At 31.6% G+C, this 19,301-nt stretch overlaps 1 protein-coding gene across 1 annotated transcript; it reads right to left on the bottom strand.

The window, feature by feature from the left end:
* Window positions 1-138: 138 nt before the first annotated feature.
* LOC125051647 (ADP-dependent glucokinase) lies at window positions 139-2,473 on the bottom strand. Its single transcript, XM_047652134.1, has 3 exons — window positions 1,955-2,473; window positions 1,300-1,742; window positions 139-1,197 (listed from the first exon to the last, which is right to left on the bottom strand). The coding sequence occupies exons 1-3, from the start codon at window positions 2,287-2,289 to the stop codon at window positions 506-508; spliced, it is 1,470 nt and encodes a 489-aa protein (XP_047508090.1). The 5' UTR covers window positions 2,290-2,473; the 3' UTR covers window positions 139-505.
* Between the last annotated feature and the right edge of the window lie 16,828 nt (window positions 2,474-19,301).

The raw sequence follows: 19,301 nt of genomic DNA, 5'->3' as shown, positions 1-19,301 counted from the left end.
CATATAACAACAAGGAATGTATTTAGAATAAATATTTCATGTATTAAGAATAAGGATATTTTAAAATTACAACCATGATCCAAACATTACAAAATTAAAGTTTATAAAATAAATTTAGAGCCAAATTCATAGATACTGTAAATTATTGTACATTTATATTAAAAATAATTTAATAAAATGGAGGAGCAGCCATGACTTTCTTTCATACAATAATAAATAATTTAAGTAAAGTACCACTGAAAAATTTTGTGATTAAAATACAAACATAGATATTTCACTTATGATTTGTTGTAGTTGATGTACATACATACATACATTTTCTGAATTTAAATCACATACACAAATTTAGGCATATTACTTAGATTGCAATTGTTAGATAGGACAGGAACACTGTGACATGGCACATTTAAGCTCACTACTATTAACATCTACTTTAATATATATGACTAATAATTTAACATTTCAATGGGAACCAACAACCAATTAAAACTAATGACTAAGTTTTTCAGTTTTCTACTTGTAAAACTAGGCCTGCAGCTGAAATATTATCACCTGCTCCGGCTGTCAACTGAGCCTCTGTGCAAATAAGTACAGGTGCCACACAAATCTCTACTTTTGCAGAATCAAATTCTTCTTCCCAACAAGCTACAGGCTTTGTTGGTTCAAAGAATACTCGACTATTATTATCATTGTCAGTTGTTGTTGAAAAACTATCATCAAGTAGTAATTTTGATTTGTCAAGGTATATTTTTTGGTTGTTGCAAACATATCTGTGTGCTGTTAGAGATGCTTTTGCAGTTGCAGCTTGAGTTCTCTTCCAATCCGATCCTTTGACTGTTAAAATAGCTTGATATGCTAGTGTATGTACATGAATTCGGGTTAATTTTCTTTTGCTATTATATTCTGTGTTCTTTTTTCTTATGAGGTGGAATGTTTTTCGCATTTGATCTAATGCTGTTGCTACTCTAGGGTTAGAATCTGCAACAACTACAACTTCTCCATATTCAAGAACATTATACAAATTTGAGAGTTCTTGTTCGTTCATCCCCACAGAGTCTACATAAGGTAACACTTTTGTTGTTAGGTGTGTAAGAAGCTCCAAGTCCACATAACTGGCCATTTCAAAATGAGACAATGTTTTTAGGGGCTGTGACAAAATTTGTTCTTTGACTAGGTCAAGCCTTTCAGCTCTGAGATCTGAAAAAAAGAAGTAATTTAGTAATGACAATCGTAAAAATAATTACCTAAATCATTATTTAAAAATAACTTTGCATACAATTTGAGAATTAATATAATTACCTCTTCCATCTTTTTTGAATGGGAAATTATCCATCATTTGTAGACCACTTATAACAAGTAAACTGGGCTTAAATTTTCCTAAATGTTCTCCAAGCTTTTCTAATGAGCTCAGTAGAGGATTGTTTTCATCATTATGCATTATATATCTGTTTGCTCTTGGTGACTTATAGATACCAAATTGTTCATCTGCCTTATATTCCAAAATCATATGAATATCATCTTTAATTTCCTCATTTTCATCAACACCCACTATTTCTATTTCTTTGGGAATGTTTTTTTTGAGTTGTTCACTCATTTTCGCAGCAAATAACACTTTCCAACCTTCCATGAAAAATCTTCTGGCCATTAGAGGGGCATTTCCACCAATTGCCCATCTTGTGTCTGGTAATTTTAATGCTTGCTCCACAAGTTGATCATACAATTCACTATTTGACATAAAACGCCTGGAATAGTTTAAAATGTGTTACATATTTATCACAAACAATTCAATCTAATGTAATCATTTAATGGCATATCAATTACAATCTGACTATATTTAAACTCTAGAGAGGACTTAATTTTCATAATGTTCCAGATATTTGTTGCATTGACGAGTCATCACTTTAAATTTTTAAACCAATTATAATAAAGGATAATATTTTATGCCATTACTTACTCTGCAGCTGCTCCATGTTTGAAGAAATATGCAAAACTTTTTAAAAACTCGTCCTTTGTGGAAATTTCGTTAAAATGTTCCGGGGCTCCTTTTAAATCTCTAAAGTTTAGGAATGAGGTTGCATTTACAAATAAATCGTGGCAGGCTCCATAACCAAGAGCCACTTTAGGTTGTCTTATTCCTGAGCCAACTGCGTTTTCTCTCTCCAAAAATAAAAGATACTCTCTCACGGGAGATAATCTTTCATCACCAATATCATTTCGCTTATAATATACCGCATATAATACAACACAAAAGGTTATAATAGATCCTAATTTGATCGGCGTTCCGGCCATAATAATAAATTAAATAAAAGTGGAATGTATTATAGTTTTTGGCGTATTAAAAAGACCAACCAAATTACATCATTTTAAGTTTGAATTTATTAAATAAATAATAATATACTATATTGTAAGAGCTATACTAATTGTAAAGAGCAAGCAAATTACCACGATTCACCTTTGTCAACATTTATGATTCAACCACAGACTAAAATCAACTAGATTATTAGAATATTCATATTATTCTACAATCAAGAAGTCAACACTCAAGATCATAGGTCCTTGTCCTTCTTCATTCTTGTCATTTCTAGAGCCTGGCTAATGAAAAAAGATAACAAAACGCGCGGCAAATTCAAAAAAATTTAGTATGGTATCCCTAAAAGTTTGATATATTTTGTGGATTAAACTTACTTCATACTTGATTTTATTTTATTATTTTTTACATTGATAGTAACTGTATTTCTATGAAATTAAATACTATACGTATTTAGTCTTTTACTAATTTGATACTTAAAATGACTAGCATTGCATTGCATGGAAAACTAAAACTAAATTTATTATAAAACACAACTTTATTCGGAATAATCAAAATCCTGCGAAAGAAACGAAATATTCTATCAATAAAAACAAAGTTTAGGCTATTATAACTATTCGGAAAAAATATATAATAGAAATAAAAATGAGTAATTGCATGAAGTATCAACACAATGATCATACATTCTGTGTTGCCATCCGAAAGTTTTCAAATAATTCAATTATCTTCTTTCATTAGCCATACTCTATCTATATATTGTAAGTTATAAGCAGCGGGATATTGTTGAAATACATTTTTTAATTGAAATTTTAAGCTTGTTGAAACACTTTTATGATCTAACACGTGAAAAGGGATGTTTTTACTGTGCAGTCGGAGAGTTGTAGATTGAATTCAGGAGGAATAATAAGATCATAAGCAATAAAAAAACAATTTATAACAACGCAAACAATATTTCGTACAAGAGATTTCTCCAAGAGTTTTCGCAAGAGGTACAGCATCAAAAATTAAATTACTACCCATACTTAGGTGATTTTATATACGTAAGAAGTTACGTATTTACACCTCTCGTTATAGACCTATTTTAATAATAACTTAATGTGAAATACTCACGAAGATGGTTTTTAGACTTTTCAGTTTTTTGTAACTTTTCCAAGATCGACTTATAGCGATCTCTAAAAAATTTTATGTCCATTCCTAAACATTTCTATCCCTTTGCTAGTTAATACTTCCGTTTATGAGAACAGTTCTGTTGTCAGTGTCTAGTTAATGATCAATCTCTTAAATCCCATCAGTTTTACTACCTTCTAAAATAAATATCTCTTTAGTTTCTCGGCGTTCGTCAAAGGAATATTTAAGTTTTTCATTAAACGTAACATCTCTTGACCTGATCAGACAATCTAATGTAATTATTTCATTACCTTTCCTCCTGAATTCCTCCAATACATCTCCTACTACACAGTAAAGATACTTTAAGTGGTTCTCTTTAAGTTTAAGCAAATACATAACTATAAATAATCTATAATGATTGTGAAATAGATTTTTTTATCTACAAGTAAAAAGTAATAGGTCAAGTTTCAAATAAATTTATCGCTATCATTCCCAATTTTGTTGAGGAGTGATTATTTTTATTGGCAGCATGACTCAACCTTGCAAGTGGCACCCTTTCCTTTTATGGCGCCTAGTCTGTCTAAATGTTCACGATGTAGATAAATAGACGGTTTTATGTTAGTAGCTGATTGATTGATCACTTTATTGGTAATTTACGACATGGTTTGCAATTTTTGATCATGTTCGTTTTTGCATAAGGCGAGTTAAATCATATTTATACTGCAAAATTATTTTGCTACTTATAGATGTTTAATTTAGTTATAAATAACACCGAAATATTCTATTAATATAAAGTAACAACTAATTTGATATGACATTTTGTTCGTAGACAAGGGATCGTCTTTCGTGTCTACTGTTTCACCGGGAAACGACCTTTTCCGTCTATTCTTTATAGGTACATTAAATTAACAGCAACCAGTATAACTCACTGACATAGTTTTCGTAAGTGTACCAGGAAAGATATCTACGCTTGCAATTATCTAATTGTTTTCAATTTATAAATACTTTCTGTTGGGTAAACTTGTTTTAGGGATTCAAAAACGATTCTCAAGTGACAATGTACATAGCTTTGAATCTGTCAAAATATTCTTTAGAGATAAAATATGTCAGATATTACTTTCATTGACATATTAATAAAAGATTAATAGCAACAGTGCAACTCAGCTACGAAATTTAAAGCTCCATAACTAAATTTACGAAAGATAATGGAGGTATTGCAGCAGTGTTGGCCTAGTGGCTTCAACTTGCGACTCTCATCCCTGAGGTCGTAGGTTCGATCCCGGCTGTGCACCAATGGACTTTCTTTCTAAGTGCGCATTTAACATTCGCTCGATCGGTGAAGGAAAACATCGTGAGGAAACTTGCTTGCCTTAGACGCAAAAAGTCGACGGCGTGTGTCAGGCACAGGAGGCTGATCACCAATTTACCTATTAGATTGTAAAATGATCATGAAACGGATACATAAATCTGAGGACCAGACGTAAAAAGGTTGTACTGCCACTGAATTTTTTTTATTTTAATTGAGGTATTGTTTCACTTTTTACAACTCCGAGTTTGACTGTAAGTCTCTTTAGACAGCGCTAAGTATGACTCCCTTACGTCAAAAATTCACTAAGTCGTTCCTGTTTCTTACTTTACATTGTTATTGACCTTTAAGACCGTTAGATATAATTGAATGGATGCTTCTGCTTTTAGTACCCGATATACGAATGTCATACGGACCTCAGCTTAATTAAGTGTAGAAAAAATAAATCATACAGCGAATCGAGTTAGTTATGCGTTTAAAAGCATTTTCTGAACTAAACACATCATTAGGAGTTGAAGAAATATGATATACTGTTAGTAGAAATCCTGTCTTTAAATTACTTGTTTTTATGTGAATTTTTCGAATGCATGGAAGCATAATGTGTATCTATCTAAAAGTTTGTATATTCGATTTTTGATGATTTAATGGCTTTAAAGACAAACAGAAATAAAATAAAATAGTAAAATATGAATAAAGTAATTAATAAATACTAATTATTAATATATACATTTTATTTATGGACGGTAATTATATATGTTGTTTTTATAAAATCCTATTATTTTCTATCGTAAGGACTTTCAATTTTTCATAGGTCGGTGAAGTCGCAGGCAGAAGTTAAAGAACTTGCGTTTTCAATAAAACCTGTTTCAAAAGTGTATGACATCTAAGATTTGTTGTTATAATGGTCGGAATAATGGCAATTAGTTTTATAAACTTTTCTCGGAAACGGCAGTGATTTTATCGAATTCCTCTCTATCATCACATTTATGTGTAAGCTTTTTATTTCATTAGGTCTAACTAGAACCTAGTCGGTAATGCCGCCAAACATAAATTGGTAAAATAGAAGATGAAATAACAAAGTATAGAAATAGTATGTAAGTAAAAAAGAACTTTCTCAAAAACTTAGTTAAAAAAGTGTTTTTCTATTTCTAAAAGTTATGTCAATAAAATACAATACTATAAGAACTTTCTTGTTCATATTACGTACTTATAAATTTGTTTAATTTTGCGAAAATGTTTGAAGAAAATACGATTTTTTTTCTTTTGAAGATTTTATGGCCTGCTAACGAGACCCTTAAGCCAAAATAAACGTAATGCGTATTAACAAAGACAATTAAAGTAAACCAATGCAATTGTCTGTGGTATAATTATAATATTTATGTTTTGGCTTTAAGGTCTCGCTACAAGGTCATAAAATCTACAAAAAAAACAAAGTTTGGCGCGTAAAAAGTCTTCTTGTTGTCACATGAGATGGCTGTATGGACTAAAGTCCTTTGCCTATCCCATTAGAGAAAAATAATATCATCATCAATTCATGTCACATCAGAAAAAAAATACAATGTACGTAAGTATATAGAGAGAGAATTTGCCAAACTAAAATATTTATTTTTAAGACAATTTTATATATATCTTATATGAACAGGTAATTACATATTACTCAAGTAAACAACATTCATGGTAAATTATGTAAAAACGGAGGCCGGTAAAGAAGATTCTAATTTGCATGCATAAACTTAAATGGACAAATTCTAATTACGAACCGTGTTTGGATGTTTGACAACACCTTGGGCAAATTTTTTATCTTTTTAAAAAATCCGGGCCATGGACTATTATAGGAGTAGGTACTTAATGAATATTTAATTATAGTAATTAATTACAAAATGTCAGACTTAAATCTAGTGTTTTCATTCTTTTTTTTGTGAGAATTTTATATGTAAATCAGATAATTCCGACCCTATATGAAAGACTGTTAAATTGTCGATAACTTAAATAATAACTTAAACATATGCTTACTGTCTGCATAATGTCAAAATCATGTTGTAATCTGTTTTTTAATATTAAAAAAAAACATTTACAAAGGTAGGTCAATAAATTTACGGAATAGCCGTAGAAGGCCACTATGGACAGCCATGTTATTAGGTGCGTTCCCGGCCTTTGAAAAGTGAAGACGAAACGATGGCATTTCTTTTGACTTCTCAAATAAGCACGTCTTCTAATTTAATCACAGACTCATCTGTGTTTATTATTTACTTCTCAATCTACAAAACGCGCCTAGTTTCGTCTTTTGTCTTATAAGGGTTGAGAATACCCCGACAGTAAGATGGCTAAAATTTGAGGGAAGTAAATTATCTTTATATTTATAAGATTTTGTACATTCAAAATGAAATGGAAGCTAACACTGTTTCTAGTATAAAATTACACCAATGACGCTTAAAATCTTATTTTTTACTAGATTTGCCCTGCTAAATGTTAATTACATGTTAATTTGCCGCAGGTTGATTGATAGCTTTAAAAGCAAAGAAATTTAAAGTTTAATTTAAAAATAAAATTAACTCTGATACAGCGCACGCACGCTTATAACATCGCTCAGCTACACAGCTACAACATTCTCTAAGTTAAGCTATAGCTAAAAAAAAGTTTATTTATTATTAACACAATTAAAAAACATGTACTAAAATATGTATATGTACCGTGACCTTAAGTTAACTGTATACACTCGGTTACCATGGTTACGATATTTCTATTCTCTATAGACAAATCCCAAATGTTAATATTGCGCTTGATAAAAAAATATTTTAATTTCATTAAAAATATTTTAGATATAAAGTCTAGTTGTCTACATTATATTTTTCGGTATTAATTATAATGATTAGAGCCATAAAATATACGTCTGTTACGCTTCGGAAATCACAGTAATTGTTTATAGGTATACGTGCATTATAGTTTTTTTTCTATTAAAGGTAAAAGACCTTTTCATGGTTATAGTTTTAATTTTGTGCGAGACAGAATATCTTAATTAACAAATTCTTGTTGGAGTTTGTGTACTTTTTAATAATAATCAATGGCGCTACAACCTTTTTTAGGTCTGGGCCTCAGATTCATGATCATGTGGTAATCTAATAGGCAAGTAGGTGATCAGCCTTCTGTGCCTGACGCACGCCGTTGACTTTTTGGGTCTAAGGCAAGCCGGTTTCTACACGATGTTTAATGCGCACAGAAATAAAGTCCATTGGTGCACAGCCGGGGATCGAACCTACGACCTCAGGGATGAAAGTCGCACGCTGAAGCCACTAGGCCAACACTGCTCTGTGTAGTATATTTTAAATTGGCCCAGAGGTGAACGAAAAAGTCGTCTCGTAAACCTCCCAATAGGTTATAGGGTAGATTTATTGGGAATTTTTATAAGGAAATCAGTCTACTGCAGGTTAGCCTTAAAAAAAGATGATGTCTTCTTTGTGGCCATGTCAGTAAAAAAACGAAGTTTACGACAAAATATGCTTGATGGCTTAAAGGGAAATACTCAGTATAGAGACATAGCTGCTTCTCTAGGCATTTTCCTTTGCGAGCTCTGGAGTCGACTTCCGAAGAAAAGAGCATACTAGTCTTTTAAAGGCCGCAAACCTGCCTACTAACATGGGAGTCCATGCTCTGTGGCAGCTGCTATTTGTGGCTGTTCTGTGCAATTTTTTATCTCTCATATAAAAAAATTGCGGTAAGAATGTCAAAACTTTGCACCAATGGACTTGCATATAACAGTCGCTCGTACGGTGAAGGGAAATTTCGTGAAGAATTTGATGCATGTCATCCAAATCCAAGTGTCACAGAAGGATTTCATTCTTGCCTTTTAGTAAGAACAAATAATCACGAAACAGATTCAGAAATATAAGGCAACACGTAGTAGGGCCACTGTTTTTTTTTTATTAATTTGTTTACTAACACTTAACGAACGCTTATTTCTTAATTGTTTATAATAAAGTATGTGTGTATTAACGAATGGTTTTTTTGTACTGTAAAAATATGTAGTCGAGATCCATTCTGCCAGCTAGGCTTTGGGTTTTATTCAATAAAATTGTTAGCTGTGGTACGGTTTGCAAGATATAACTATTCTTATTTTTTATCAAAATACCTTGTCCGCTCTTGTAAATGACAAAACATAATGGCACGCTCATTACACTGGGTAAAAATTGATACCGAAAGGTCATATTTAACGCGTAATCTGTTGAAATACGAACAAGTCATTTGCCACAAACTGGATATCCTGACCCCAGCGTGAATCATACGACCCGATAATGCTGAATCTTGCGACCACTTTAATGCGAACTTAGGACGAAATATTGACAACGCACTCCGAAATTTGGCTAGTAAATTGTGAATCCCATTAATTTACATTTAGATAATCTAATTTAACAACATAATATTTACATGAGAAAATTAAATATAACTTACGTAGCTTATTAATGCAAAAGTTCAGCCTATAGTTATAAGTTCAAATAAAAATATTAAGTTAATACAGTGGCTCAATTACATGTAAATAAAAGAAATTTATTGAACATAGGTAATATTAGTATACAACTAAGAAAATCGTTAAAAGCAAAAACATTTTGTGGGAGTTGCAGGTGATCTGACTACCAACAGAACTAAAAACTGAAGTGTGGCTGTTTCATGGACATGGCCTTATGTTGTACATAAATACGTTTATGTACAACACACGTCTAAGGTTATATTTTTTTGAATAAAACGGCATTTGTAACTATTATAATTTTATTATTGTAACGCTTATAAGAATTACATTATAATTCGCATGCTCATTAGAAGTTAGATAATACCGTATTAAAGGAGTCCCTTTAGGCAAGATTCCGAATATACTGGCAGCGTTCCCACTTTGAATAGCTAGACTAAATCTTTGTCCGAAACTTGTGTCACACTAAAACCTCACGAGCGCGATCGCAGGTATAACGAGAGAGACGGACCGATCTCCCGTCTCATCTCGAGCGCTGCCAGTCATTCCGTGAATGTATGAAGAAAAATGTATATCATAGTCGAATAAGTAAACTTGTCATTTTACACCCGAAATTTATCATCAAAAGTGTGAATAAAACGATAGATGTAATTTAAAATTTGAAAAAATTGTTATCTTCATTAATTCCTTACTTCCCAAAAACTTATATCACCAATAAGACGTTATCACGTAAACATCTCGATCGTAAACCTACTTTACAAACAACCAATATTTTTTTTATAATTCGCAAAGTCTTAACACTCTGTGATTAAGCACTCCGGCGCCAGACAGTTACTCCAAAGAGATTTCATCTGCACCGGGATTTTGGAGGCAACAATACGTGACTACCATATTTGGATGCACTTTTAACTTGATTTTCACCTTAAATACGCGACATTAATTTTTGTTTATCCAAATACGACAATTTTAAACCTTTTGTGCCTATTATGGCTCGGTTTGATCTATATCAAAGTTGTTCTTGCTCACTTAAAATTTTAATTGTTCTTATTTATGTGTTTAATAATAAAACTTTTGACCAAATTCATAAATTCGTTTAATTGTACTTATTAAATGTGTGTAAAGTATATATTTTAATGGTTTATCGTCGCGCAACTTTAATAAAAAAGTGCGTATTATTTCGATTTTGAATTTAGTTCAAGATGGAGTTCCAAAAATGCGTTGCGAGACACTTATTAGGTACGTTGTGTTGTTACCCTAAACAGATTTACATCTAGATTTAAATCTAGTAAATTGCTCCTATCCAGGTAGGAAAGACTAATCCTATTTTTAGAAAAAAAAATAGAATTTTAGAAACTTCATATTATACCTCAATGTGATATGGATGTGTAAAAGTTACTATCGCTTTCAATACGAAAATAAATACCTAAACTGGTTAGTTTAAACATTATTGTTTTTTTAATTTCTAATATAATCAAAAATATCAATCAAATCAATAAAGGTACGATATTTAAGCCGCAGTTTTTAAGGAGGTCAAAGATTATGGTAATGATTTTGTGCCTGTCACGAGCTGTCATGTTAATTAAAAAAGTTTTAATCTATGGTCGAAGTAATGAAGGAGGTTTTATGCAAAAATTTCTACCGATATGAAATTAATTACGTTTCAACGACACGAGTGAATTTACGCCTTTAATTTTCGTGTTCTTCCTTTTTGGGCGGTTGATGACTGGTCGATGCCTTTTATAGAGAGATTTTTGGCTTTCGAAATACTAAAGGGATTCTGCTATGTTACATTCGGCTATGTAAACACAAGTCAATGATCGACAATAATGCCACGAACAATTTTTGTAATTGTATATAATGTGACGTTTCTTTTTTCTCGAATCGGAAAAACGGTAAGTATTCTTATTATTAAGAAAGAATTCTGAAAGTAACAGTTATGTACACTTAAGAATTTTATTTGTATTGTCTTTGGTTCTCCTAAGAGAAGGTATCCATTACATAATTTGTCAATATATATAATGAAGTCAGCGGTAAGAAAAGTCATAAAAGTTATCTATTTTAAAACCTATTATTGTCCTCAAATTGAGGTTTAAAGGCAAGTTAAAAAACGCTAATCTAAGAAGAATTTCGGATTAAATTTTTAGTTTTGCTAAAAATTATTGAACGGTGATTTAATAACATCAATTCATTTCAATAAATCATTCTGCCATATTGTGTTACCAAATAATAATTTAGTTATATTCATAGAAGTAAAAAATAAAGCTCTGAGTCACGACCTGGGCACCTTATACCTATCGAATATTAGCACAATACGTCATGAGCGGGTCTAGGCTACCCCAATCACACGTTCACTGTTCCTTATAAGACGATGTCAGGTGGACAAACATAGTCGTGACATGTTTCGAATTAATCTTGTTTATTGGGCTGTGGTCACATTGTGCAAACATTTAACTGAATTAGGACAAAGTAATATTAAAAAATATATTGTACAGATAAAGTTGTTTACGTAACCATATATAATTTATAGTTCCAACACGTTTTATGACCATTTTAAAAGTAGTCCTAAAGATTTATTTATAAAAAGTATTATTGAACAGATATATCAATTTAAAGTCAATAGAACTACGAAATGAACTTGGAAACTTTTCACTAATTTATTATACTTTTAGATTTAATTAATCGCCAAGTAAAACAAAAGACAAAAAAATGGCGTTGCTTTCGATTGTCATTTGTCAAATAGAACGTGTCGCGAGTCTGTGGTTGGACTAGAATCTCGAAATGAAAAAAAAAGAATTAAATGCAACCCCGGATCGTTTTGTCTATCGTTTTTCAGGTAAAAACCTCTGGGGTTTTTAAATGAAAGTAAAAATTGCCCTGTAGAGTGGCCCTAAGCAAGATCTTATAAATAACGAGTTAGACACATGCAATTTTATGCTCTATCACCTTGAATTTAGCAACTCAACGTTTCGTTACTTGTTTGTAATTAACGAGAATTCATAAAAATATATATCTACAATAAAGTTAGTGGAACGTGTCTGTTATAATCTTTATTAAGTAGGTATTTAAATAATATTGAATTATAGCCCTTATTGAGTAATAACATTTTATATTGAACGAAAAACAATAAAGCCGTTTGCAATGTGTTACAAACTACATTTCTTAAGTCAAGTCAAATCATTTATTTCAAACTAATTTGACCCTTTCAAAAGGTTTCGTGTGGAGAAGAATGGGCAAGAATCTGCACACTTACTCTTTTAAAATAGGTTTACAATATTTTGTATGTACATTAGTTAAATAATTATATGAGAAGACAATGTACTCCTATAATAATACTATACTAAAAAAAGTTAGTGTATATGTTCCTCACATGTTTACAAATTTCGAAACCGTAGAATATTATACATTAAAGAGTAATAAAAATAAAAAAAACAAATAAAACAGTGTGTGAGATAAAAATAAAATAATTAAATTTTTTATATTAAATATTATCCGGCTTATCCGCCTCCCTTGGCTTCGTTAGTGTCCTAGTCCGAGATCCTGGGAGGCACAAATAGCTGTGTAATTGTGTGTGAAACGTAAAGGTCACTGACGACATCTCGCACCGGCTCCAATCATTCATCAACCGCTGTCTTCGCCGTATTTTGGGTATTTTATCTTAATCCCGAGATTTGATTAACTAAATATGATTGGCCATTTTAGATACCACAGATTGATTTATTTTTCTTAGTTGTCTAAAGTCAAGCTTAACAAAAGAAGACTGGCTTAGTGAAGATGCCTTAACAGAGCTGTATGTAGAAAGTCCTAAACAAAATTTGTTCGAAAATTTTTTCATACATTTCATCATTCATACAAATTAAGTTTTCAACTTTCTACATACACTACTATTAAGGAATCTTGACTAAGTCCCCAGCTAATTGCGTTTAAATTTTTCCTCAACACTTGACGTTTGACATGTCAGCTACATAAGGGCTGACCGCGTCACAAACTAGGTGAGGGTTACGATATTTTTCTCACACTTAGTACAATCTAGATTCAGCTCCGCAAGGCGCCAGCGACACGCTGGGATAAAACTACGTGCACAATGGACTTGTTGCTGAAGTTCCTATGTTGCTGAAAGTTTCACTCTGCTGGTTTTGCGACCCACAATGTGTCATAACAAAAATATTGAACATTGGAACACAAAAAGTAGGCCTTTGATTGTTCGATCTTCTATAATCTATTACACATAATTTGTAATCTATAACTGTTAGTTTGGCGTACGTGATATTTATTTACATTTTGCAATTTTATAATAATTGACTTAATATTCGATCGAAGCTTTGATGGTTTCCACAAAACTATTTTTTTAGCCTTTTTTTAAAAGTTATACGTTATATTCTTTTGGCGCGTTGCACACCGTCACAAAAATCGACACCCTGAAGTTAGCTATAGTCAACATTTTAGTTTTTTCTACAAACGTAGAATACAATTTTTGAAAAGATTTTTATCTTGTTACGCCACAGAAGTATAACTTCTAACGCGTACATTAGAACACACGTTTAAAAAAAATTGTATGTGTTATATTTGTAATTGTATAAGTCTGGGCTTGTATTTTATTTTTATTAATTTTGTTATGCACTTTATCCTTAATCTCATCTTTTCTTGATTAGGGTTGCCTAGCAGAGATCGATTGTTAGCGGTATGACCGCCCGTTGCCTTCTAAACGCAACAAAGTGTTAATAAATAAATAATTATAAGTAGACTTTTGCTGACATTATGCTCACCGTTTTATATAAAATCAAAACAAACAAGTCTACACTACACTCCCGAACTAGATAATTGATCGCACAAGATTCCATTAGACAAAAACTCAACCTCTCTTTTATGGTAAATAGGTTTATGAATATTTCGCCTTTAAGGTCTAACTGTATCATATTACATCTTTGAATTACGCGTTACCTTATATTAAGGGCTCATCTACATACCGCTTAAAACAAACACTTTATATTAAAAGTAAATTTTACCACAATACTACTGACAAGATTTTAAAAACATTTCAGATGATTTATTTTTTATTATAAAAACGCACACTAACACATACAGACACGTCTTACAGAGAACACACAACATACAAAAAACACAATAACTGTGTGAATTTCTGAAAACGATTGATAGTTGATGCGTTGCAGACATTAAAAAAAATATAGATAATTCCCTTTAAATTGTGAAAATATTTTATAAAAAGTATCAAGTTTGGTGTTTAGACATGGATGATTCTTATTTTTAAACTATTATTGCAGATAGGTATATATTGCTATTTCCTTGTTATAACTACTTTATAATATGTATAGAATACAATCACTAGCGGACCCGACAGTCGTTGCCCTGGGACCTTAGTCAAGATGCATTAACAGTATTAGTGTATGTAGAAAGTCAAAAACTAAATTTGTATGAAAATCACAAAATACAGTTCGTGGCGACAAAATTTAGATTAATGTTTCGGAGCAGCAATCGTTACATATTACTTTTAGTAAAAATATGTAATTTAAAGGTAGATAACGAACGAAGCCACAGAAAAATCGAGTCTAAATTGTCCATCATTTAACTTGCCTTATCAATCATACTATTTGTAGAATTATCACTTTTATGAGCACGTTTCTAGTCCAGTGTTATGTTCCAAGGATCTCCAAAGAAGGCAAGACTGGGTAATTAATAATTAATTATAAGAGGTGTTTTCACTGGATTTTATAGTTGTGGACTAATTTCTTAATGTACTTGAAAAGTTAACAGTTAATTTCAGTTATCACATATCAGGTTTATATAGAATTCGTAATAATCACATTAATTGTATGTGCTAAATCTGTAAATAGTATATTTTTTACTGTACTGTACACAATTGGTGTAATATTGTAGAATGTTGGTATTGAAGAAACAATTCCTTATAAATAACATTATATATTCAATTCTGAACGTGTGCAAGTTTTTTTTATGTAACAGTAGACAAACGGGCATGATGCAAATCTGATGTTAAGTGATACCGCGGCCCATGGATACCCACATTGGAGAAGGCTCGCAAGTGCGTTGCCGGTCTTTTAAGAATTGGTACAATCTTTTCTTGAATGACCCTAAGTCGAATTGATTCGGAAATACTTCAGTCAGTCTGCAAAAACTGCCTTAAGAAACGCTCAGTGGAACGACGGACGTCGAGGTGATACGGTATTTTGTATTCTGCCTGATGATGCAACTCAGTTGCAGGTAGGTATCAGTACGAACAACTCCTCTAAACACGTTCCATGGTAAATGCGGTAGAAGAAGCAGTGAGCCACACATCTCGGCGCAACGCCAAGGGACCAAGCACATTAAAAAATTGTTACTTCGTCTTATCTTTCTAGTGAAGGATTTTTAAAAATTCTGGATGTTTTACCTTGACTTTGTTAGTCCATCTAATGAACGGCTAAATGGTTTTTTATTACGATGTATATACTATTCCCAATTTATGTTAGCAAGAATGAAACGGAAATGAAGAGCAAAAAACTAATAAATCATGTTATGCATTTGCAATATCGTGCCTACATAGCCAGTTTTTATACCGTGGGTGTGCACTTTCTTTGTTGAAAGGTTGCGTTAAGTTCGGAAGTCTGTGGGCGTAAGGCTTTAAGCGATAATATTTCAATGGTTTTTATCTTCATCGGATTTTAATACGATTCATTATATTTAAGGTTATATCTTTATTTAAGTAGATAAAGACTTTTCAAGTGACGTTCATAAAAGATCATGTATGGGATGAACTAAACAATTTGACTTTGGCCTTAATATTGTTTAGAAGAAAACTCAAAAATATATAAAGCACAGGTCAGCCCTGCGATTCTGTAACTCACTTCACGAACTCACACAGACCGCCGATGCGAAAACCGCTGTGTGAGTTCGTGAAGTGAGTTACAGAATCGCAGGGCAGCTCTGGAGCGTCGGAGAACGGTCGGTCTAAGGTCGCTGTTTCGAAAGAGAGGAGGACCAACCGAAACTGAAAGTAAGCTATTCGTGGGGGAAGGGAGCGCTGGAAGTTTCTTGTTTTAACCAAAACACTTTTAGCGTGGCAGAGATTGGAATTGATGTATTATATCTTTAGGTAAAAAATAATTGAATCGAAAAGTTAATGATTTTATTTCGAATGTCAATGTCAATGAATGTCTTCTTATCCATCTATATATATATAATGAAAATGGTCTTCGTTTGAGGCTCAATCACGCCTAAACCACTGATCGTATCGACATGAAACTACCACCATTCGATGCGAAATTTTTCCTAGATGGTTTATGGCTATTTATTTTTAAATTCCAACGTTCCTTCATTTTTTTATTGCTGTTTTACTTTTAGGAAAATTTAGACATACGGACTTCACCACGGAAACATTCGGGGAGGCTTTCTAGGACCTCAAAACGTCAACATCTGTTAATAACTCGATTTTAGAAATATTTAAATTTTCTTAGCGGGAAGTTAAAAAGAAGAATAATGAAAATATGAAAAAAAAAATTAAAAAACATAAAATTTATTTTAATTCGTCCAGCAAAGCGGACGGGAAACGGCTAGTAATTATATATAGACACTATAGTGACACCTTCACATACTTACCCTCACTTTTACACCATCACACAACACAACCAAATTAGGTACCACTCAGTTAATGTATTGAATATTTTTTATTGATTTTTTCCTTATGTAAATGTTTGAACCTTTTTGTAGTTAAATATATTATGTATTCCATCTCTATATTGTAACTGTTTGTTATTATATATAATTTATGTTAGCGTATGGATTACGAAATAAATAAATAGAATTATAGCTAAAAGGGTTGAGAGCATCTTGCCAGTTATAAGGTTCATCACAGTTTCCACAGGTTCCAACACAGCCTGGAGTGAGTGATATAAAGCACGAGTTCGTCAAACGTTTCTAGCGTTTCAATTGTTTCATTTCATCAATTGGTCCATCGAGTTTACTTCAATGGAACGGATCCATTTATTATCTACCGTCAGACATAGATACATAATTCTCTATATTTTTGAAACGTGAATGTCTGATTAAAAATATATAGATTACAATTCAGAAGAACTCTAAAGTAATTTGACAATATAATATAGTGCATACAGTACATAGAACTTTTTATAAATTATCCCTGCAAAATTTAACATTTCGATCTAGCATGACTTAACACTAATATGTTATTGAGGACTAACCTAATTTACTTAAAAAGGATTTTGAACATAAAAAAGTGTTCAATAACACTACTTATAGTTTAAGGAGAAAACACTCCGTTCTTGTGTACTATGTTTTCACTTACCGCTACTTGGCACTTAAGACTAAATAATACACTTTATTTTCATCACAATAACACAAAACAGCAGAAATATAACATTAAATAAATTAAGATAAAGTATGTTAATAGGCGTCTCACGTGTGCGTGTGTCTGCTTCTGAACAGAAATGGAGATGCAGAAATTGTCTTTGTCTAATTGTAAATTGTCTTTGAATAAAATGTGAATCGTAAATTGTTTATTTGTGCAAGGCTAAGTGGTAAGGACGTAAAATTATTTAAGACTTGTTCGTAAAAGGGTTAATATTTAAAAATATTTTTGTAAATTACCTAGCTACTTAAGAATTTTAACATACAATTCCAAAATTATCGTTTTATAGCGATCGTAAATGTTGTACTCATTTTATTAACATAAGTAGTTTCATGCTAAAACAAAACGTGCACGCGAAATCGCTTGTGTTGTCACTAGTTTTATCAAAGTGGAGTTTGTTACGTAGATGATATGGTTATTTGAAAAAAGAATTCTTGTAATATTATTTTTATCTGTTTTCTATTTGTTAAATCTATTGTTTTTGGTTTTGATTTTATGTGAATTTAGCGATTAACATTCATCGAATAAAAATAAAGAAAATGTCGTTGTGTAATCTGATTTGATAAAAATATAAACATATTAAGTGACTGTATCAAACAACTTTCAATTTACATTTTCGTCGTAAATTACATATACTGTAATTGATATAATTTCATTAAATTCGTTATCTGCGTAATAAATTAGTCATTTTTATTTATTAACCGCTACTGTTGATTACATACTCCTTTAATATTTTTGACCAATAAATAAATGCAAAAGGTTTGAATAATAATGATCTCGTATGAACAAATAATGGTGAAAGTAACATGTGAAATAGTTGTTGATGGATAGAATTATCTTTGTTCCATAACCTGGGGTTTAATAATGTCTTAATTATCATATATATAATCTTATTTTATTATACGATTATAAAATAATTAAAGTAACAAAGTCCGCTATGCGCTCATGCTGAAATCTGACGTTTCATGGATTTTTTGTTTTTAAAGGCAAATTTTTATGAATCTGTGCTTGACACATATCGTTTTTTTAAGCAAGATGAAATTGTTAATTAAGAATAATTAGTGCACAAAATTTCAAATACGTAATGACTAAAATATACTCAATATACCGATTTGCATTTACTTTTGATGAAGTTACGAACGCCGAAGAACGCCGAAGTTGTAGGCGCAGATTCGGTTGAAATATTTTTCTTGCCCGGGCGGTTTGCCCACGCGAATTGCAAGAATATTGCACAGTTAATATTGTTTCTGATTAAAATACGTTTTTAAGTGGAGCTTCATGATGTTAAGCGGTTATTGCCCTTTCAATGATTTTATTTAGCTCGTTTCTATAGACACTTACATGTTAAGCAAAAATCCAATACCTTCATTGCCCATTTATTAAGTATTTTAAGGCGATGTTAAAGTAATGCAAGAAAAATTGACAATTTACTATATGTCTGTCCTGTAAAGATTCATAAGTAAATAACGAATTATTGACAAAAGAAATTAAACGCTCACGTAATACCTATACAACTCTAACTTAAAATAAATCTAAATGTACACATTCAAATACTTTGAAGGAGAAAAATTGCGATTTCGCAAACCTATCAATAAGGCACTGCAAAGTTGTCTAAAGCATCCATGTAAGGCACATACCCGCTGTGGTAACAGTGTAATCAGTACACTATTTACAAACGGCTGAATAACTGTCCACGACCAAAAATTAAAAAATCATTCTGTCACTTCTCATCCGTCATGTCATT

The sequence above is a fragment of the Pieris napi genome, chromosome 8 (genome assembly GCF_905475465.1).
Source record: "Pieris napi chromosome 8, ilPieNapi1.2, whole genome shotgun sequence".
Lineage (NCBI taxonomy): Eukaryota > Metazoa > Arthropoda > Insecta > Lepidoptera > Pieridae > Pieris > Pieris napi.
The sequence above is the reverse complement of the archived record's forward strand: the minus strand, read 5'-3'. Positions and strand labels throughout refer to the sequence as shown.